The sequence below is a fragment of the Dermacentor albipictus genome, chromosome 6 (genome assembly GCF_038994185.2).
Source record: "Dermacentor albipictus isolate Rhodes 1998 colony chromosome 6, USDA_Dalb.pri_finalv2, whole genome shotgun sequence".
Taxonomy (NCBI): Eukaryota; Metazoa; Arthropoda; class Arachnida; order Ixodida; family Ixodidae; genus Dermacentor; species Dermacentor albipictus.
Genome location: NC_091826.1, coordinates 143,039,264 through 143,053,360, shown reverse-complemented (window position 1 = coordinate 143,053,360; position 14,097 = coordinate 143,039,264). Strand labels below are relative to the sequence as shown.

The 14,097-nt window shown below is 43.8% G+C and overlaps 1 protein-coding gene across 14 annotated transcripts in view; it reads right to left on the bottom strand.

Moving 5' to 3' along the window:
• p38b (p38b MAP kinase) overlaps window positions 1-13,670 on the bottom strand; it is a 434,540-nt gene extending 420,870 nt beyond the window's left edge. For 9 of the 14 annotated variants that reach the window (XM_065454289.1, XM_065454297.1, XM_065454290.1 and 6 more), the window contains exon 1: window positions 13,375-13,670. In XM_065454289.1, coding sequence (XP_065310361.1) covers window positions 13,375-13,481 — 107 coding nt within the window. In that variant the 5' untranslated portion in view covers window positions 13,482-13,670. The remainder of the gene's footprint in view (window positions 1-13,374) is intronic. The other 5 variants (XM_065454301.1, XM_065454293.1, XM_065454286.1 and 2 more) reach the window with 4 other exon arrangements.
• Between the last annotated feature and the right edge of the window lie 427 nt (window positions 13,671-14,097).

The window sequence follows — 14,097 nt, the reverse complement described above, 5'->3', positions numbered from 1 at the left end:
TTTCAAGCTGCAAATAGGCATTTGTTTAAGTCGAGCTGGAGACCAGCATTCCGGAGACAGGTGAAAACTTGATGTAAACGGCGAAGATGGGTCGGAAAATCAAAGGAAAAGACGACAACATTGTCGAGGTAGTAGAAAAAAGTATGCCACTTCAGGCCGCGCAGGATGCCGTCCATCATGCGTTCAAAGGTGGCGGGCGCATTGCACAGACCGAACAGCATTACAGTGAATTCATACAAGCCGTCTCGTGTTACAAATGCGGTTTCAGAACAGTCAGCATCAGCCATGGGCACTTGCCAGTAGCCAGAGCGGAGATCTAAGGCGGAAAAAAAACTCCACTCCTTGCAAACAGTCAAGTGCATTGTCAATATGTGGCAACGGGTATACATCTTTTGGGGTAATCTTGTTAAGCCTTTGATAATCAACGCAAGATCGTATGGTGCCTTCTTTCTTTTTTTAACTAGAATGACTGGTGATGCCCAAGGATTACTAGAATGCTGGATGAGACCACGTCTGAGCATACCATTCACCTGGTCATTCATAACGCGTATTTCAGTCGCAGATACTCGGTAGGGACACTGTCGAATGGGTGCATGGCTCCCAATGTCCATAGTGTGCGAAACAGTCGTTGTGCGGCCGAGTGATGTTGCTTGGCAGTCAAAAGAGGAAGAGAAGCCTTGGAGCATGTGAAAAAGTTCACTGCACTGCGTCGTCGTAAGGTCACTGGCAATAGCTGGCGTAAAAAAATGCGGCAGTGAGTGAGGTGGCGATGCCTCGAGAGCGGCAAGATAAGTGGAGTCGTCCATCGTGTCAAATATTGAAAATGAGACCAGTGGCTCTACTTTGCCAAGGCTTTCATGGTGGCGTAAAGTAATGGGTTCAATCGATGGGTTTGACCCACACGTGGGAGAGGCGCTAGTTTTGAACTCTAGGATGCCGAACAGCAGTGATAGTGAACGGCGGCAAACTAAGAGTTCGGACGAAGCGAACAGTACTGTGCCGTCATCTACAGGCACAAGAGATACTGACAAGAGCAGAAGACCAGGCAGGTATAACGATGTCTTCTGAAACGGTGATTCTGCAACAAGGGTCTTTGTGGTCAGTGACAATATCGGTCAAAAACTGAAACAGCTCGATTCTGGCGCAGGCACAGTCAACGATCGCATGATCTGTGGAGAGAAAGTCCCAACCTAATATGACGTCGTGTGAACATGATGGCAACATGATGAATTCTATGATACAAAGGAATGACAACATGAGCTGTGCAGGCACCGGATGGCTCGCATTCGCAATGCGCGCGTTCGTGCTGTGTGTTGGCAGTCCAAAGGGACAGTCCAGAAAGCGGTGTCGTCACTTTTCCTATTTTGCAGCAAATATGGGCGTCTATCGCTGAAAGTGCAGCGCTGGTGGCAACAAGTGCTAGGGTCAATGCTCCTTCTATCACGACTTCAATAAAGTTTTTCGGAGAAGTGTGTGGCCTTATAATTTCGCGGACACCACAGTTCTTGCCTCCTGAACTGCGATTTTTAGTTCTCCTGGTGCAGAAGGCTCTGCCGAGAGTGCATGGGGGAAAGGGAGTGGCAGCGAGAAGGTGAACGGCGAGCGGAGAATGTGGTCTCAACGGCAGGAGGAGATTCAAAGGTGTCTGAATAGTTGCGGCGTTGTTAAAAATGTGAAGCATATGGACGCACATTGTTGGGAATGTCCAGTGTAAGGAGGCAACAGTGACGTGCCACATGTCCAGTACGGCCACAATAAAAAATAAATTGGACGATTGTCTTCTGTGCGCCAATGGTCTGAGGTCGTGCATACTGCACCGGTGGCCAGACTGGAGCGGATACGGGCAGGCACAAAGGTGGGCGAAGGGTCTGTGGTGCAGGCCTCGTAGCGACTTCAGCGTACATCAAGGTAGCAGCAGTCGGAGCTTGTTGGAGAGAAGGCGAATTGTGGTCGGCTACCTGCTCCTTGATGACAGACTGGAGAGTGGGCACTAACGGAAAACTCGACTGACCGTGTGTAAGTGGAATCAGAGAATGCTGACGAGCCACCTCTTCACAGACAAACTCCTTGATTTGTAGTAGCAGCAAAGTGTTATCCAGAGCAACAGCCAAGCTCGACATTAAAGTGGCCTGAAGAGGAGATTGGCGGGTGGCTATGCATTGTTTGCACAGTTTGTTGAAGCTTTGACAAAGACTGACGACTCCAGAGACGGTCACCGGATATTTCACCAACAGCATCTGGAAGGCATCGTCTTCAATGCCTTTTAAGATATGGTGGATCTTCCCGGCATCAGCTATTGTGACGTCAATGCGGTTACAGAGGTCGACAACATCTTCTATATAACTGGTAAATGTCTCCCCGCACTGTTGCGCATGACCACGCAAACCTTGCTCAGCGCGAAGCTCACGAACAGCAGGGTGCCCGAACACCTCTGTCACGTTAGTTTTGAAGGCCGTCCACGTCGTGAGATCATGTTCGTGGTTGCGATGCCACATGCCGGCGACACCGCTCAAATAAAACGACACGTAATTCAGTTTTTTGGTGTTGTCCCAGTGGTCGTGGATGCTCACCCAGTCGTAGTCGGTGAGCCAGTCTTCTACGTCATGGTCTTCGGAACCACTGAAGATGGGTTGGTCGCGCTGACGCAACGGGCCGGGGCAGACCCCAGTAGTCACCGGGGCAGTGGGTTGTGGTTGTGGTGGTCCTTCTTCCAGCATAACGAAGCCGGGCTGCAGTGTCCGATCGCGTTCCTGTTGTACCCCGCAGCTCCACCAATTGTAAATGGGGTTTATTCGGGTCATAGAGCAGCAGCAACAAACGCAGCACCAGCAGATAGGGCTCAGCCAGAGAGCAAACTGGGTATGAGCCACGCGATGGCAACGGGGCTTTTCAGCCTGCCGATCTTCTTCGTCACAAAATTAATTATCAAAAGAAGGCAAACTAGCAGCCTTACACATAATTTCCATTTAGTTTAGTTGAGCGGCGCATAAAACAGTGTTACCTATTGGAAGGCTATTCCATTTTAGTGAGCAGTTAAAGGGCCCCTGAAACGGTGCAGACAAATTTTGTGGACGCATAGGGTACAACTAAAAGTTAATCATACACACCAAAATTTGTGTGAAGCGTTTCATATTAAAAGAACTATGGACTGTTACAAGTTACCCCCCTCCATAGCCATGCATTTTCTCCTCAACTTGCTCTCCGAGTGATTGGGGCTAATCTCTGCCTTCACTGGATCTGCGTCATGATGGCACATCGTGTCGTCTACTACCGGTTCTCTAGGAGCGAGTGCAAGAAGCCTCACCAACCTCTACGGCAGCTGCTTGGCAGTCAACCCCAAGCAAGAGCTATCGAAGCAGCGTGCGTTGCAGGCATTCTGTCACAGCACCGAACATGTCTGGTATTCCGGTAACCACAGGCAATCTGGGCGTTTCGACGGATGGTGGAGGCATAAACTCAAGCTGATGAAGCAACTTTACCGTAGACGTGCCTGATCGGTCTGCAAGGTCAAACCACCTGTTGGCGAAGAGCTTAACCAGCCAAACAAAGAGCTAATATTGCTCCAATCAAGTGTACAACATTTTAAAGATTTAGAAAAATAGTTTGTTAACAATTACGGCCCTGTGAAAAATTTACACCAGCAGCAAAGAAGAATACATTTCGTTACTGCTACTGTGTTTGGTTGAGCTCTTTGCCACCAGGTGGCTGCACTGTGCAGATCATTCACGTTTGTGCTTCTGCTCATCCTATGAAATGGCACAGTCAAGCGGCCAGGCCGTCCAATCGCTTGCATTTACTTGAATACCGGAGTCGTGAAACGCTATTGTCGTAGTAATCCTCCGGTGTAAAGTGGTGGCCACAAACATGCAAATCCTGGCACCAATTGGATACCAATACTCTGATGCACTGCAGCCACTGCACTCGTCTGCTGCCTTGCAGAGGGACATGTTTTTGCAGCTTGATGTATTGGCAGTCGCTGCATTTGCAGCCCACAATGCAACAATGGCTCACAAATGGTGCTCATAAAATGACAGAATGACACTGAATGCGGAGCTGTCATTAAGACGGAGCACGTTGTAACATGAGCAGATGACACTTGCTGTGTGCCAGAAGTGCTTATGTGTACTGAGAAATTGTTCTTGTGCATTCTCTTTCTGTTACTTTCTTTTTATAGAAACAAATTAACTAACATTCCAACTATTAGGAACAACATTTGTTCACCATTAAGTTGGAAAAATTATCAATGACGTGACACCTCACGCACCCTGGAAGCCCATTAAAGTCAACCACATCCTTTCTGTTGATGAAATAAAGTTGTTACCATCACCATGATGTGACCTGGGCAGCTAATCAAATAGCTTGCCCTACTGACGTCGTTAGGGTAATTTAAATCAAATGGGTAGGGGCGGCTGAAAATTCAGCCGAGCAGTTTGCTGCAATCGGCAGCGATGTACATTTTTTAAAACCATATAATAAATTACACGCTTAGCGTGGAGCACTTACATGTGTCAATTAATGATCAGAAGGATCTACTCTAACGACTCAGTATGTTTGTACAAAATCTTCAAAATCGTTTTAGGGTCCCTTTAAACCTCTGCTATCTCGGTGATGCCATGGCATGAGACCGAAAAGTTGTAAAGGAGGCATGCAACAAGCTTCCATAGCTCTTAATGCACAAAGCCAACATGTAGAATGATTTGAATTAGGTTGGATACGAAGCCTTTATGGTATCCGCCTGTAAGGTGGACAGCACACACTAGTATTATGCAAAGCTTGATATCACCGATTGATCACCGATTCAAACATTGGATATACTGGCAATAAAATCGAGGCTCAAAAGATTTCATTAGACATCACGATAGCTGCAATCTCCACTGCCCCCAAAGCAAATATCAGACAGGAATAACGCTACCAATACCACAAAAGTGCCAAAAATGGCCTCCCAATCCAAAGGCATACAGTTTGTCTTACAAGGTATTCTGATTTCCCTGTGTTATATGCATTTGTTGCATTAGAAAAAAAGAGCTAACGACACTTCATTCTCTCATCTATACCATGGCTTAGCCCAAGTGTTGTTCTGATGTTCCCTAACATGAGACAAATCTGCATTTATGTTTTTGATAGATGTGTAGATGATAGATGATATGTGCAGTATAGCAATTGACGACATGCCTCCTTTTACCACATTGTGGCATGTGCCAGTTTTAGTCAAAGTGACCCACCTGCGTGTGCAGCATGCTCAGTCCTGGCAATAGCATTCATGAACTCCGAAACACACCTGGAGTGTTCCTCCTCGCTGTCACCACCTTCTCAAAATTGTTCCAGGTGGGCTCAAACTATATTGTAGGGTTGATGACGAGCAAAATGTGAACAAGGTGAAAGCAGGAGCCAATGTTTCGACAAGTGGACTTGTCTTTTTTTTTTTCAAGGTGACATATGCTCTCCTCGGCACAGTGTATATAATTTAATTTTTTTTTATTTATTTATTGATACTGCAATCCCAGGAAGGGATTTTCGCAGGTTGGGCATACAGATACAAGCACTGATCAAATATTAACAAAAAATTTCGGAAATAAACAAAGGCCGCAAATGATTAGTAAACAAACAAAATAGATCAGCATTGGAGACAAGGAAGTTCAATGATGGCAGTGCAACATAGGAGTAGACATAGCAGTACAGCAAGGTTTATGGCATATCTTAATTATTCAAGAACACATAAAATATTTAGTGAACACATTAACATGAAATGTAAGGGGCATAAAGTTGCACCAATAAGAAATTAGTAACTATATGGGCAGCAGGGAATGAATAAAACAGAAAATAGATGTTAATGGACACTGAGGCTTCTGGTGAATGACGTCAGCGATTGCTGTAGTACTTGATTGTTAGCAAGCAGATTCCATTATGTTACTGTTCTAGGAAAAAATGAATATTTAAAGCAGTTGTTACACTGATGAAAAGGGGTGATTGTGAGATTATGACATTGTCTTGTAGTGTCACCTGAAGAAAAGGATATTAGTCCGTCAATATTAATCTTAAGGTGACCTTTGATTAATTGGTATAAGAACTTAAGTCGGGAAATGTGATTTCTTTCGGATACAGGTGTCAAACCAGCCCTATTTAACAGATCAGTTACTGATGTGCATCCATAGTTATTGTAAACAAAACGAACTGCTTTCTTTTGTACTTTTTTCAATTTTATTAATGTTCCTTTTAGTAAATGGATCCCAAATTATCGCTGCATAATCAAATATTGGAAGGATAACCGATCTGTAAGCTAGGAGCCGGACTCTGGGTGTGGAAAGATTTAGTGCTCGCCCGAAAAAAAAAAAAGTTTACGGTCAGCATTGCCTCTCACCTGATCAATGTGTTTAGTCCAATCAAGGTCGTTAGTAATCTATAATCCTAGATATTTGTATTGTGCAACTTCGGTGAGGATATTGTCAGCAAAAGAATACTGGAATATGAGGCGATTTTTCTTGCGAGTTATTCTCATGTAAATGGTATTTTGAAAATTTATCGCCACCTGCCAGACATCACGCCATTCAGTAATCTTTTGGAAGGCTTCGTTCAGTGTTATCTGATTTGATATAGTTTTAATTTCTGAGCAGAGCATGCAATCATCCGTGTACAATTTAATATGAAGTGGAATGTTTTTAATGATGTAGTATATATAAATGATGAATAGAAGCGGCCCAAGCACCGAACCCTGAGGGACGCCAGAGTCAACAGAAGGAGACCGAAATGAATGATCACGAAAAGTCACATATTGTTGACAGTTACTCAAGTAGGTTGAAATTCAGTTAGCAACCTTGTCATTTTTTATTGTGCTATTAATTTTGGAAAGCAGCTTCTTGTGAGAAACTTAATCAAATGCTTTTGCGAAATCCATAAAAATGGCATCTGTTTGGTTTCCGTTATTAATAGAGTTAGCAAAATCATGTACAGTTTGGACTAATTGAGTGCATGTAAAATAACCTTCCCAGAATCCGTGCTGAAGATTTGTAACAAAAGCATGTTTTTCAAGAAAATCAGAGATGTGGGTATGTATTATGTGCTCCATAATTTTGCAAGTTGTCAATGTTAGTGAGATTGGCCTATAATTATGGGTGCACTGTTTGTTACCGTTTTTATTAACTGGTTGAACTCAAGTACTTGGCTACCCATTCTGCATACCTAGTTAGGAATCGACTTGGTAGGTTATCGGGTCCGGAGGACTTCTTGGTATCGAGATTCAAAAGCATTTTAATAATTCCTTGCTCCCTAATGACAAGATCAGGCATTGGAGGTAAACACGTTTTGAAAGCGGGTAGTATGCCATTATCATTAGTGAAAACAGATTTGAAGTATTCATTAAAAGCAGATTATATTTATTTTTCATCTTGGGTTAAAGTGCCGTTGACTTCAAACGCATGAGAATCTCTGAATACCGGAGAGATTGTTCGCCAGAATTTCTCTGGTGAAGTTGAAATGAAGTTAGGCAACAAGTTCCCAAAATAATTTTCTTTATCGGGTGCTGTCTGACTTTTATACTTAACGGTAAGAAAGGAAATTTTTTCTTGCAGACACCTAGGACGGTTTATTGCTTGCTTTTTCTTTTTCAATCGTTTTAATTTTCTGCACATTTGTATTGAAGTACGAGAAATCCAGGAATTCTCAGGTTTCACCTTTTTAATAATGCTTGGCACAAGACGGTCAATACACATCGATACGAGATCCTTAAAGGAAATCCACAAATCGTCTACATTTGCTGTTGACTTAGAAATGCTATCAAAATGAAAGGATAAGACATCCATTACTGATGTGTCATCTGCGCGTGAAAAGTTAGGAAAACAAGAGCATTTTCGATTTCTGTCAATAGCAGTATCAGATAAGGTAAGGAGTACGGCCTGGTGATCGGAGATTCCCGTGACAATTTCGCATTTTGATTTAGTACTGATAGATTCGCTCATAAAGAAAAGGTATGGTATAGATTTAGAACTGTCGTGTATCCTAGTGTATTCGCCAACAACTTGAGATAAATCAAAAGCAAATGCTATATCCAACATAGCATCATCTGTTTTGTCATTATGGTTTACGAGGGACGTTGTGGACCAGTCAATATTAGGCAGGTTGAAATCGCCAGCAAGAATTATCCAATCGCCAGGTTTTATATATGTGTTCATGTAAACTTTTAAATCACCTAAAACTGACAGGGAACATCACGCCTATGATGTACCTGATTCGACCACAATAAGCTTTACTAAAAATGCACTGGATATTTGACACATCAGGCGTCCTGAAAACCCGTATTGATTTTTTGTAGATAATACAGACACCACCGCCTCTACCAATGTGGTCTTTACGGAGAGCATTGTACCCAGCAGGTACGAATTCACTGTCAAAAATTTCATCATGCAACCAAGTTTCAGTCAGCACATAAGTACGCATAAGTATGGTTCTTCTAAATGGGGGAGAGGGTAAGGCAGGTGGGCAAGGCAATGACCGAGGGTGTGGTAGTGGCAAAGGTGTAAAATTGAAAGGTGTGCTACTGAACGTCAGTGGAGGAATATGAGGTAGCCCCCTGTGTCTGCCGGTTGACACGTCACTGTAGGTTCCTCGTTTCGTGGAAGGGGCCTGGTTGACAAGGGGGGGGGGGATTATCTGCTCTGCTGGAGGTCAGCGAACTATCGTCTCTCTAAAAGAGAGATTAAAAGTAGAGTCATGGAAGAAAAAAAAGAATAAGTATATTACTGTTAAAAAGTAATGCCGTATATGGGGTACCCCTAAGTTGCCAACAGGTGTATATCGGTCAAACCGGACGGTGTTTTAATGAGAGGGCGCATGAGCACAACTGGGCCATAAGTAACAATGCGGGGGGCCATCTGGCAGAACACTGTAAACGTCACAATTGCCGTCCGTATCTTTGTGACACCAGGTTTCTGGCACGGACTAGAGATAGAATAGAACGGGCGATATTAGAAGCTTTCTACATTGCAAAAACCGAGGGCACGTACATGAGCTGCCCTACAGTGATGCTTACCAAAAAAGAGATAGCTTTTCTGATGAGATAGGGACGTCATGATGTCACCATGGGCCATTCTAGGTTGTATCTATTTAAAATCCTGTTTCTTCAAAAAAACAGTCAGTTGGAAGTACTGCCTTGTCCGTCGTACATGTTCCTCTTTTAGTCCGCATTTTCGTAGCGCTCTTTTCTTCAAGTAAGAATAAGTATATAAATAAAGATCAAAAGGAATGGGTGAAAGGGAGGTTGGAATATTATTGACAATCCAATAATAAAAGAAAAGACTGAGCAATCTAATGAAAATTAACAAAGTGCTCTTGCCTTTAGTTTGAAATTTAGCGCACCACACCCTCAGTCATCACCTCACCCACCCGCCTATATGTTATGCTAATGGCATAGGCACTAAGCAACCATACTTGTTCTGCAGTTGTCATTTTATCTCCTATCAAATTTTATCATATAGCCTAAGGTTTGAAATTGTGCCACATGGACGTTATTTATGCTGCCTTCCCTCGGAAGTACTTTTGTGAGAGTTTGAAACTTGGCACATTCAAATTATGTGCGCACCCCCAATCCTTACTTTATTACCTTTATTACTGGCAAATGCTGCCAAGCTGCAAACCACAGATAAAAATGCGTGAAAGAATGCTCTTTCAGTGCAACTTCAGCTGCCCAAAGTCGGGGCACAAAAAAAGCAGAGGCTGTCATACTGCTTCAACCACAATGTGCCTTGGAATGCTATGCACTCATAGCGGACCACTGTAATTGAATGAATCTAAAGATAGCGAAGAAAGGATCTACAAGGTATTGCGTATAAAATCAAATCCACATGACATGAATCTTGATTGTAAGCAATATGGTGCATCAACTCAAGAGTAACAATTATTGATTGCCCCTCGCTGTTCAAATAAACTTTCAGACAGATATAGTTGGCACCAGTTAACATCTGGATTGGTGAACAGGCGGTAGTTTTTTCTTTGCATTTCCTTCACAATGGCATTAGCAGGAAAATGACCGGTTATTGGAGACTTGGGTAAGGGCTAAAAATGGCCTCACCTCCAAATTGCTCCCGAAGGCCAAGGTGAGGGCTGACATTAATGCCCGAAATACGGTGATCACGAGTCTTCTTGTACAAGTTCCCAAGTGGTGTGAAGCACGGGTAGCCTCACGGGAATGCTGGACCATAAGACGGACTCCGATGCCACGCACAAACTGTATAGGATTCCAGTTTTGTCCTTATGGTGAACTGAAAAGCTTGCACCTTGTTTGTGACAGCTCACTCTACTGCAAGCATTCTACTAAAAGTTACACTAGCAACTGCCGTGAGAAATGCAACAAGGCATGCTGAAGGATTTTTATAGATGACCCTCTTAAATTTAATACTTCCTGCAGGCTGCCAGGGCACTCCGCCAGGAATTCCTTTTTCTCAGCCTGCTCTCCACATTTTTCCGAACGGGCAGTCGCTGGCTATCAGCAGACAAGACAAGCAATGTGTGCGGCGAACTTTAGGGGAGTATCACAGTGCAAGCACTCAAGGGCTGTTCTGTCCTTCCTTCCATTGCAATGGTGCTCAGCTCACATACCTTCAAGGAGTAGATAATCCAACTACTTCTCTGCTCAGAAATGATGCACTTTGCTACCACGTGAAGTGCACCCCTTGTAACCAACAGTTTCTTTGTATACATCTGTTATGCACAGTCATAGGTTAGGAAGTGCTTGTTTGCACACTCTTGAATTCACATCCTGTGTATATGCTGTAACGGCTCTCCTGTTTTATCTACACCATCATCATCAGCCTATTTTATGCCCACTGCAGGACTAAGGCCTCTCCCTGCAATCTACAATTACCCCTGTCCTGCACCAACTGATTCCAGATAGCACCTGCGAATTTCTTAATTTCATCACCCAATCTAGTCTTCTGCCATCCTCGACTGCGTCTCCCTTCTTTTGGCACCCATTCTGTAACTCTTCTGAATTGTTGCTGAATAGAACAATGTCATTGGCAAACCGAAGGTTGCCGAGATATTCGCCGTCGATCCTTACTCCTAGCCTTGAATAGTCCAAGCATGCAGTGAATAGCTCTGAGAGTGGCTTGTTGGGCTAGTTGGTTCATGGATATACTAGGAGAATGCCAGCAAACTTGAGAGTAGAAAAAAAGAAACATAGACAAGGAGACAGGAAGGTGGCTGCTCTCAAGTTTGCTGGCATTCTCCTAGTATAACCAGTGAATAGCATTGAGGGGGATTGTGTCTCCCTGTCTGAACCCTTTCTTTATAGGTGTCTTCCTGCTTTTCTTGTGTAGAATTAAGGTAGCTGAAGGACCTCTGTAGATATTTTCCAAGCTATTTACGTAAGCATTCTGTACTCCTTGATTACGTAATGCCTCTATGACTGCTGGTATCGCTACTGAATCAAATGCCTTCTTGTAATCTATAAAAGCCATATAGAGAGGCTTATTGTACTCTGCGGATTTTCAATAACCTGATCGGCATGGATGTGATCCATTGTAGAGTACCCTTCCTGAAGCCAGCCTGATCCCTTGGTTGACTAAAGTCCAGTGTTGCCCTTATTCTATTGGAGATTATTTTGGTGAATATTTTATATAATACTGGGAGTAAGCTAATGGTCCTATAATTTTTCAATTCTTTAACGTCTCCGTTTTTGTGAATTAGTACAATTTTTGCATTCCTCCAGTTTTCTGGGACACTTGCACTCTATCTATAGACATTTCGTATAAAGAGCTGCCAGTTTTCCAAGCAATGTCTCCTCCATCTTTGATTAAATCGACTGTTCTTCCATTTTCTTCTGCTGGACTTCCTCGTTTCATGTCTTGTAAGGCCCTTCTGACCTCATTGCTAGTTATAGGAGGAGTTTCTGTATCCTCATTACTGTTCCTAATGGAGGTATCCCGCCTCCTCTGGGTACTGTACAGGTCAGTATAGAATTCTTCTGCTTCTTTTACTGTATCTTCAAGATTGCTGATGATATTACCCTGCTTATCTTTCAGTGCATACATATTGCTTTGTCTGATGCCAAGTTTTCTTCTCACTGATTTCAGGCTGCATCCACCTTTTACTGCTTTTCCGCAGTCTTTCTCACATTATAATTTCGAATATCCCTTATTTTCTCCTTGCTGATTAGTTTTGACAGCTCTGCGAATTCTATCTGGTCTCTTAAGTTTGACACTTTCATTCTTGAATAGGAAGGAACAGCGCTAAGACGATCACAAGTGGCGAGAACGACACAGGACAAGCGCCTTCCTATTCAAGTATGTTCCTTCCTATTCAAGTATGCACCATCTAGCCCAAATGAATGTTGTCCTGACACTTTCATTCTTTGTCTTTTCTTTATTAGGTCCATTCTTACTTGGGAGAGCTTACCTACTGGTTTCCTTGGTGTGTTGCCTCTCACTTAAAATGCTGCTTCTGAAGCCAGCCTAGTTATGGTTTCATTCATTACCTCTATATCATCTTCATCTCTCTGTTCTAAGGCTGCATAAATTGCTTGCAAGTACCAGCCTTAATTGGTCCACTTTTATCCGTACTGCATGTAGGTTGGCCTGTTTCTTCTTGACCAATTGAGGTGAATCCTACCCCTCCCTAACCTATGATCACTGCACTTTACCCTACCTAACACTCCTACATTTTGCACTATGCTGGGATCGGCAGAAAGTATGAAATCAATTTTCTTTCTTGTTACAGAGGGCTCTTGTGTTCTTGTTAACAAAGGCTTTACAAGATATTGCATGTAAAACCAAATACGTATGACACGAATGTCGATCATAAGCAATAGAGCATCAACTAAAGTCAAACGTTGGTGAAATTTAAAATGTGCATGGGTCATCAGGTTTGCAATCGATATCGTAAACGAAACGGTAGCAGCCAGTGCGGTTTGCAGCGATGAGAATAAATGAAGGAATACAACAGTCGCAAGATCACGTATACTCAGTAGATGTACATGTAGACCACACAAGAGCACAAATAGCTGCCCCCCCCCCCCCCCCCCCCCGCAGCTAACACACTTGTCGCGCGACAGGGATCCTGTCCGACATATCGTTTTTGTTTAACCTGCACTTTCCTAGCGTGTAAGCGTTGCACCGTCGAGTACAACAACGAGGGAAGGTCCCTGCGCGTTGGTAGCGCTGGATGAATGCGCATCTCAAAGAAACGTAGTATTTAAGAAAGACGCCGCAGGACTCGCACAACCAACAAGGCGCCCCTTGCTGTGCCAGCAGAACTGCACGAAGTGTGGCATGAGAATTCACCACAACTTGTGAGGCGCGCTACCGACCAACGCTAGTGATGTGTGATGAGCTGTCGCGTAACGTAACACCGTCTGCGCTATTTTCTAAGCCTAGAAGAAGTACTCACCAAACTTGTCCGTAAGCGCCGACGCCGATGGGCGAAAGGTTGTTGTAGCGGACGGGAACCTCCCATACCGTCTTGTTCAGCTCGACTCGGTGAAATCCGCTCCTCATGCTTCAATTTTTTTTTTCCGAGCTAAGAAAAACCGCGCATGAGGATCAGCGGAACACACTACGGGCACACAGTACTAGCTTACAGAGCATCGAGGCTTGGGCGGCTTGGGTACAGCGACTGTAGGGGTGCGATCGCGCAAATAGGATCACGAAAGTGCTCGACTGCGCTCGACGTCTGTTGGAGCAGTGTTGCCAGATGGTGCAAAGTGACGTCGCCAAAACAGACGAACATTTCGAATAGGTAAAAAGTAGCCAACCATGAGGAGACGTTCATTTGAGCAACGTTACTAGCGGGTTAGTCGAACGTGGACGTGGAGGAGCCCGAATGGTGAGACTAGAAATGAAATTGACTTCATACCCTGCGCGAACCCTGGCATCATACAAGATGTAGAAGTGCTCGGCAAGGTACGCTGCAGTGACCATAGGATGGTAAGAACTCGAATTAGCCTAGACTTGAGGAGGGAACGGAAGAAACTGGTACACAAGAAGCCAATCAATGAGTTAGCGGTAAGAGGGAAACTAGACGAATTCCGGATCAAGCTACAGAACAGGTATTCGGCTTTAACTCTGGAAGAGGACCTTAGTGTTGAAGCAATGAACGACAATCTTATGGGCA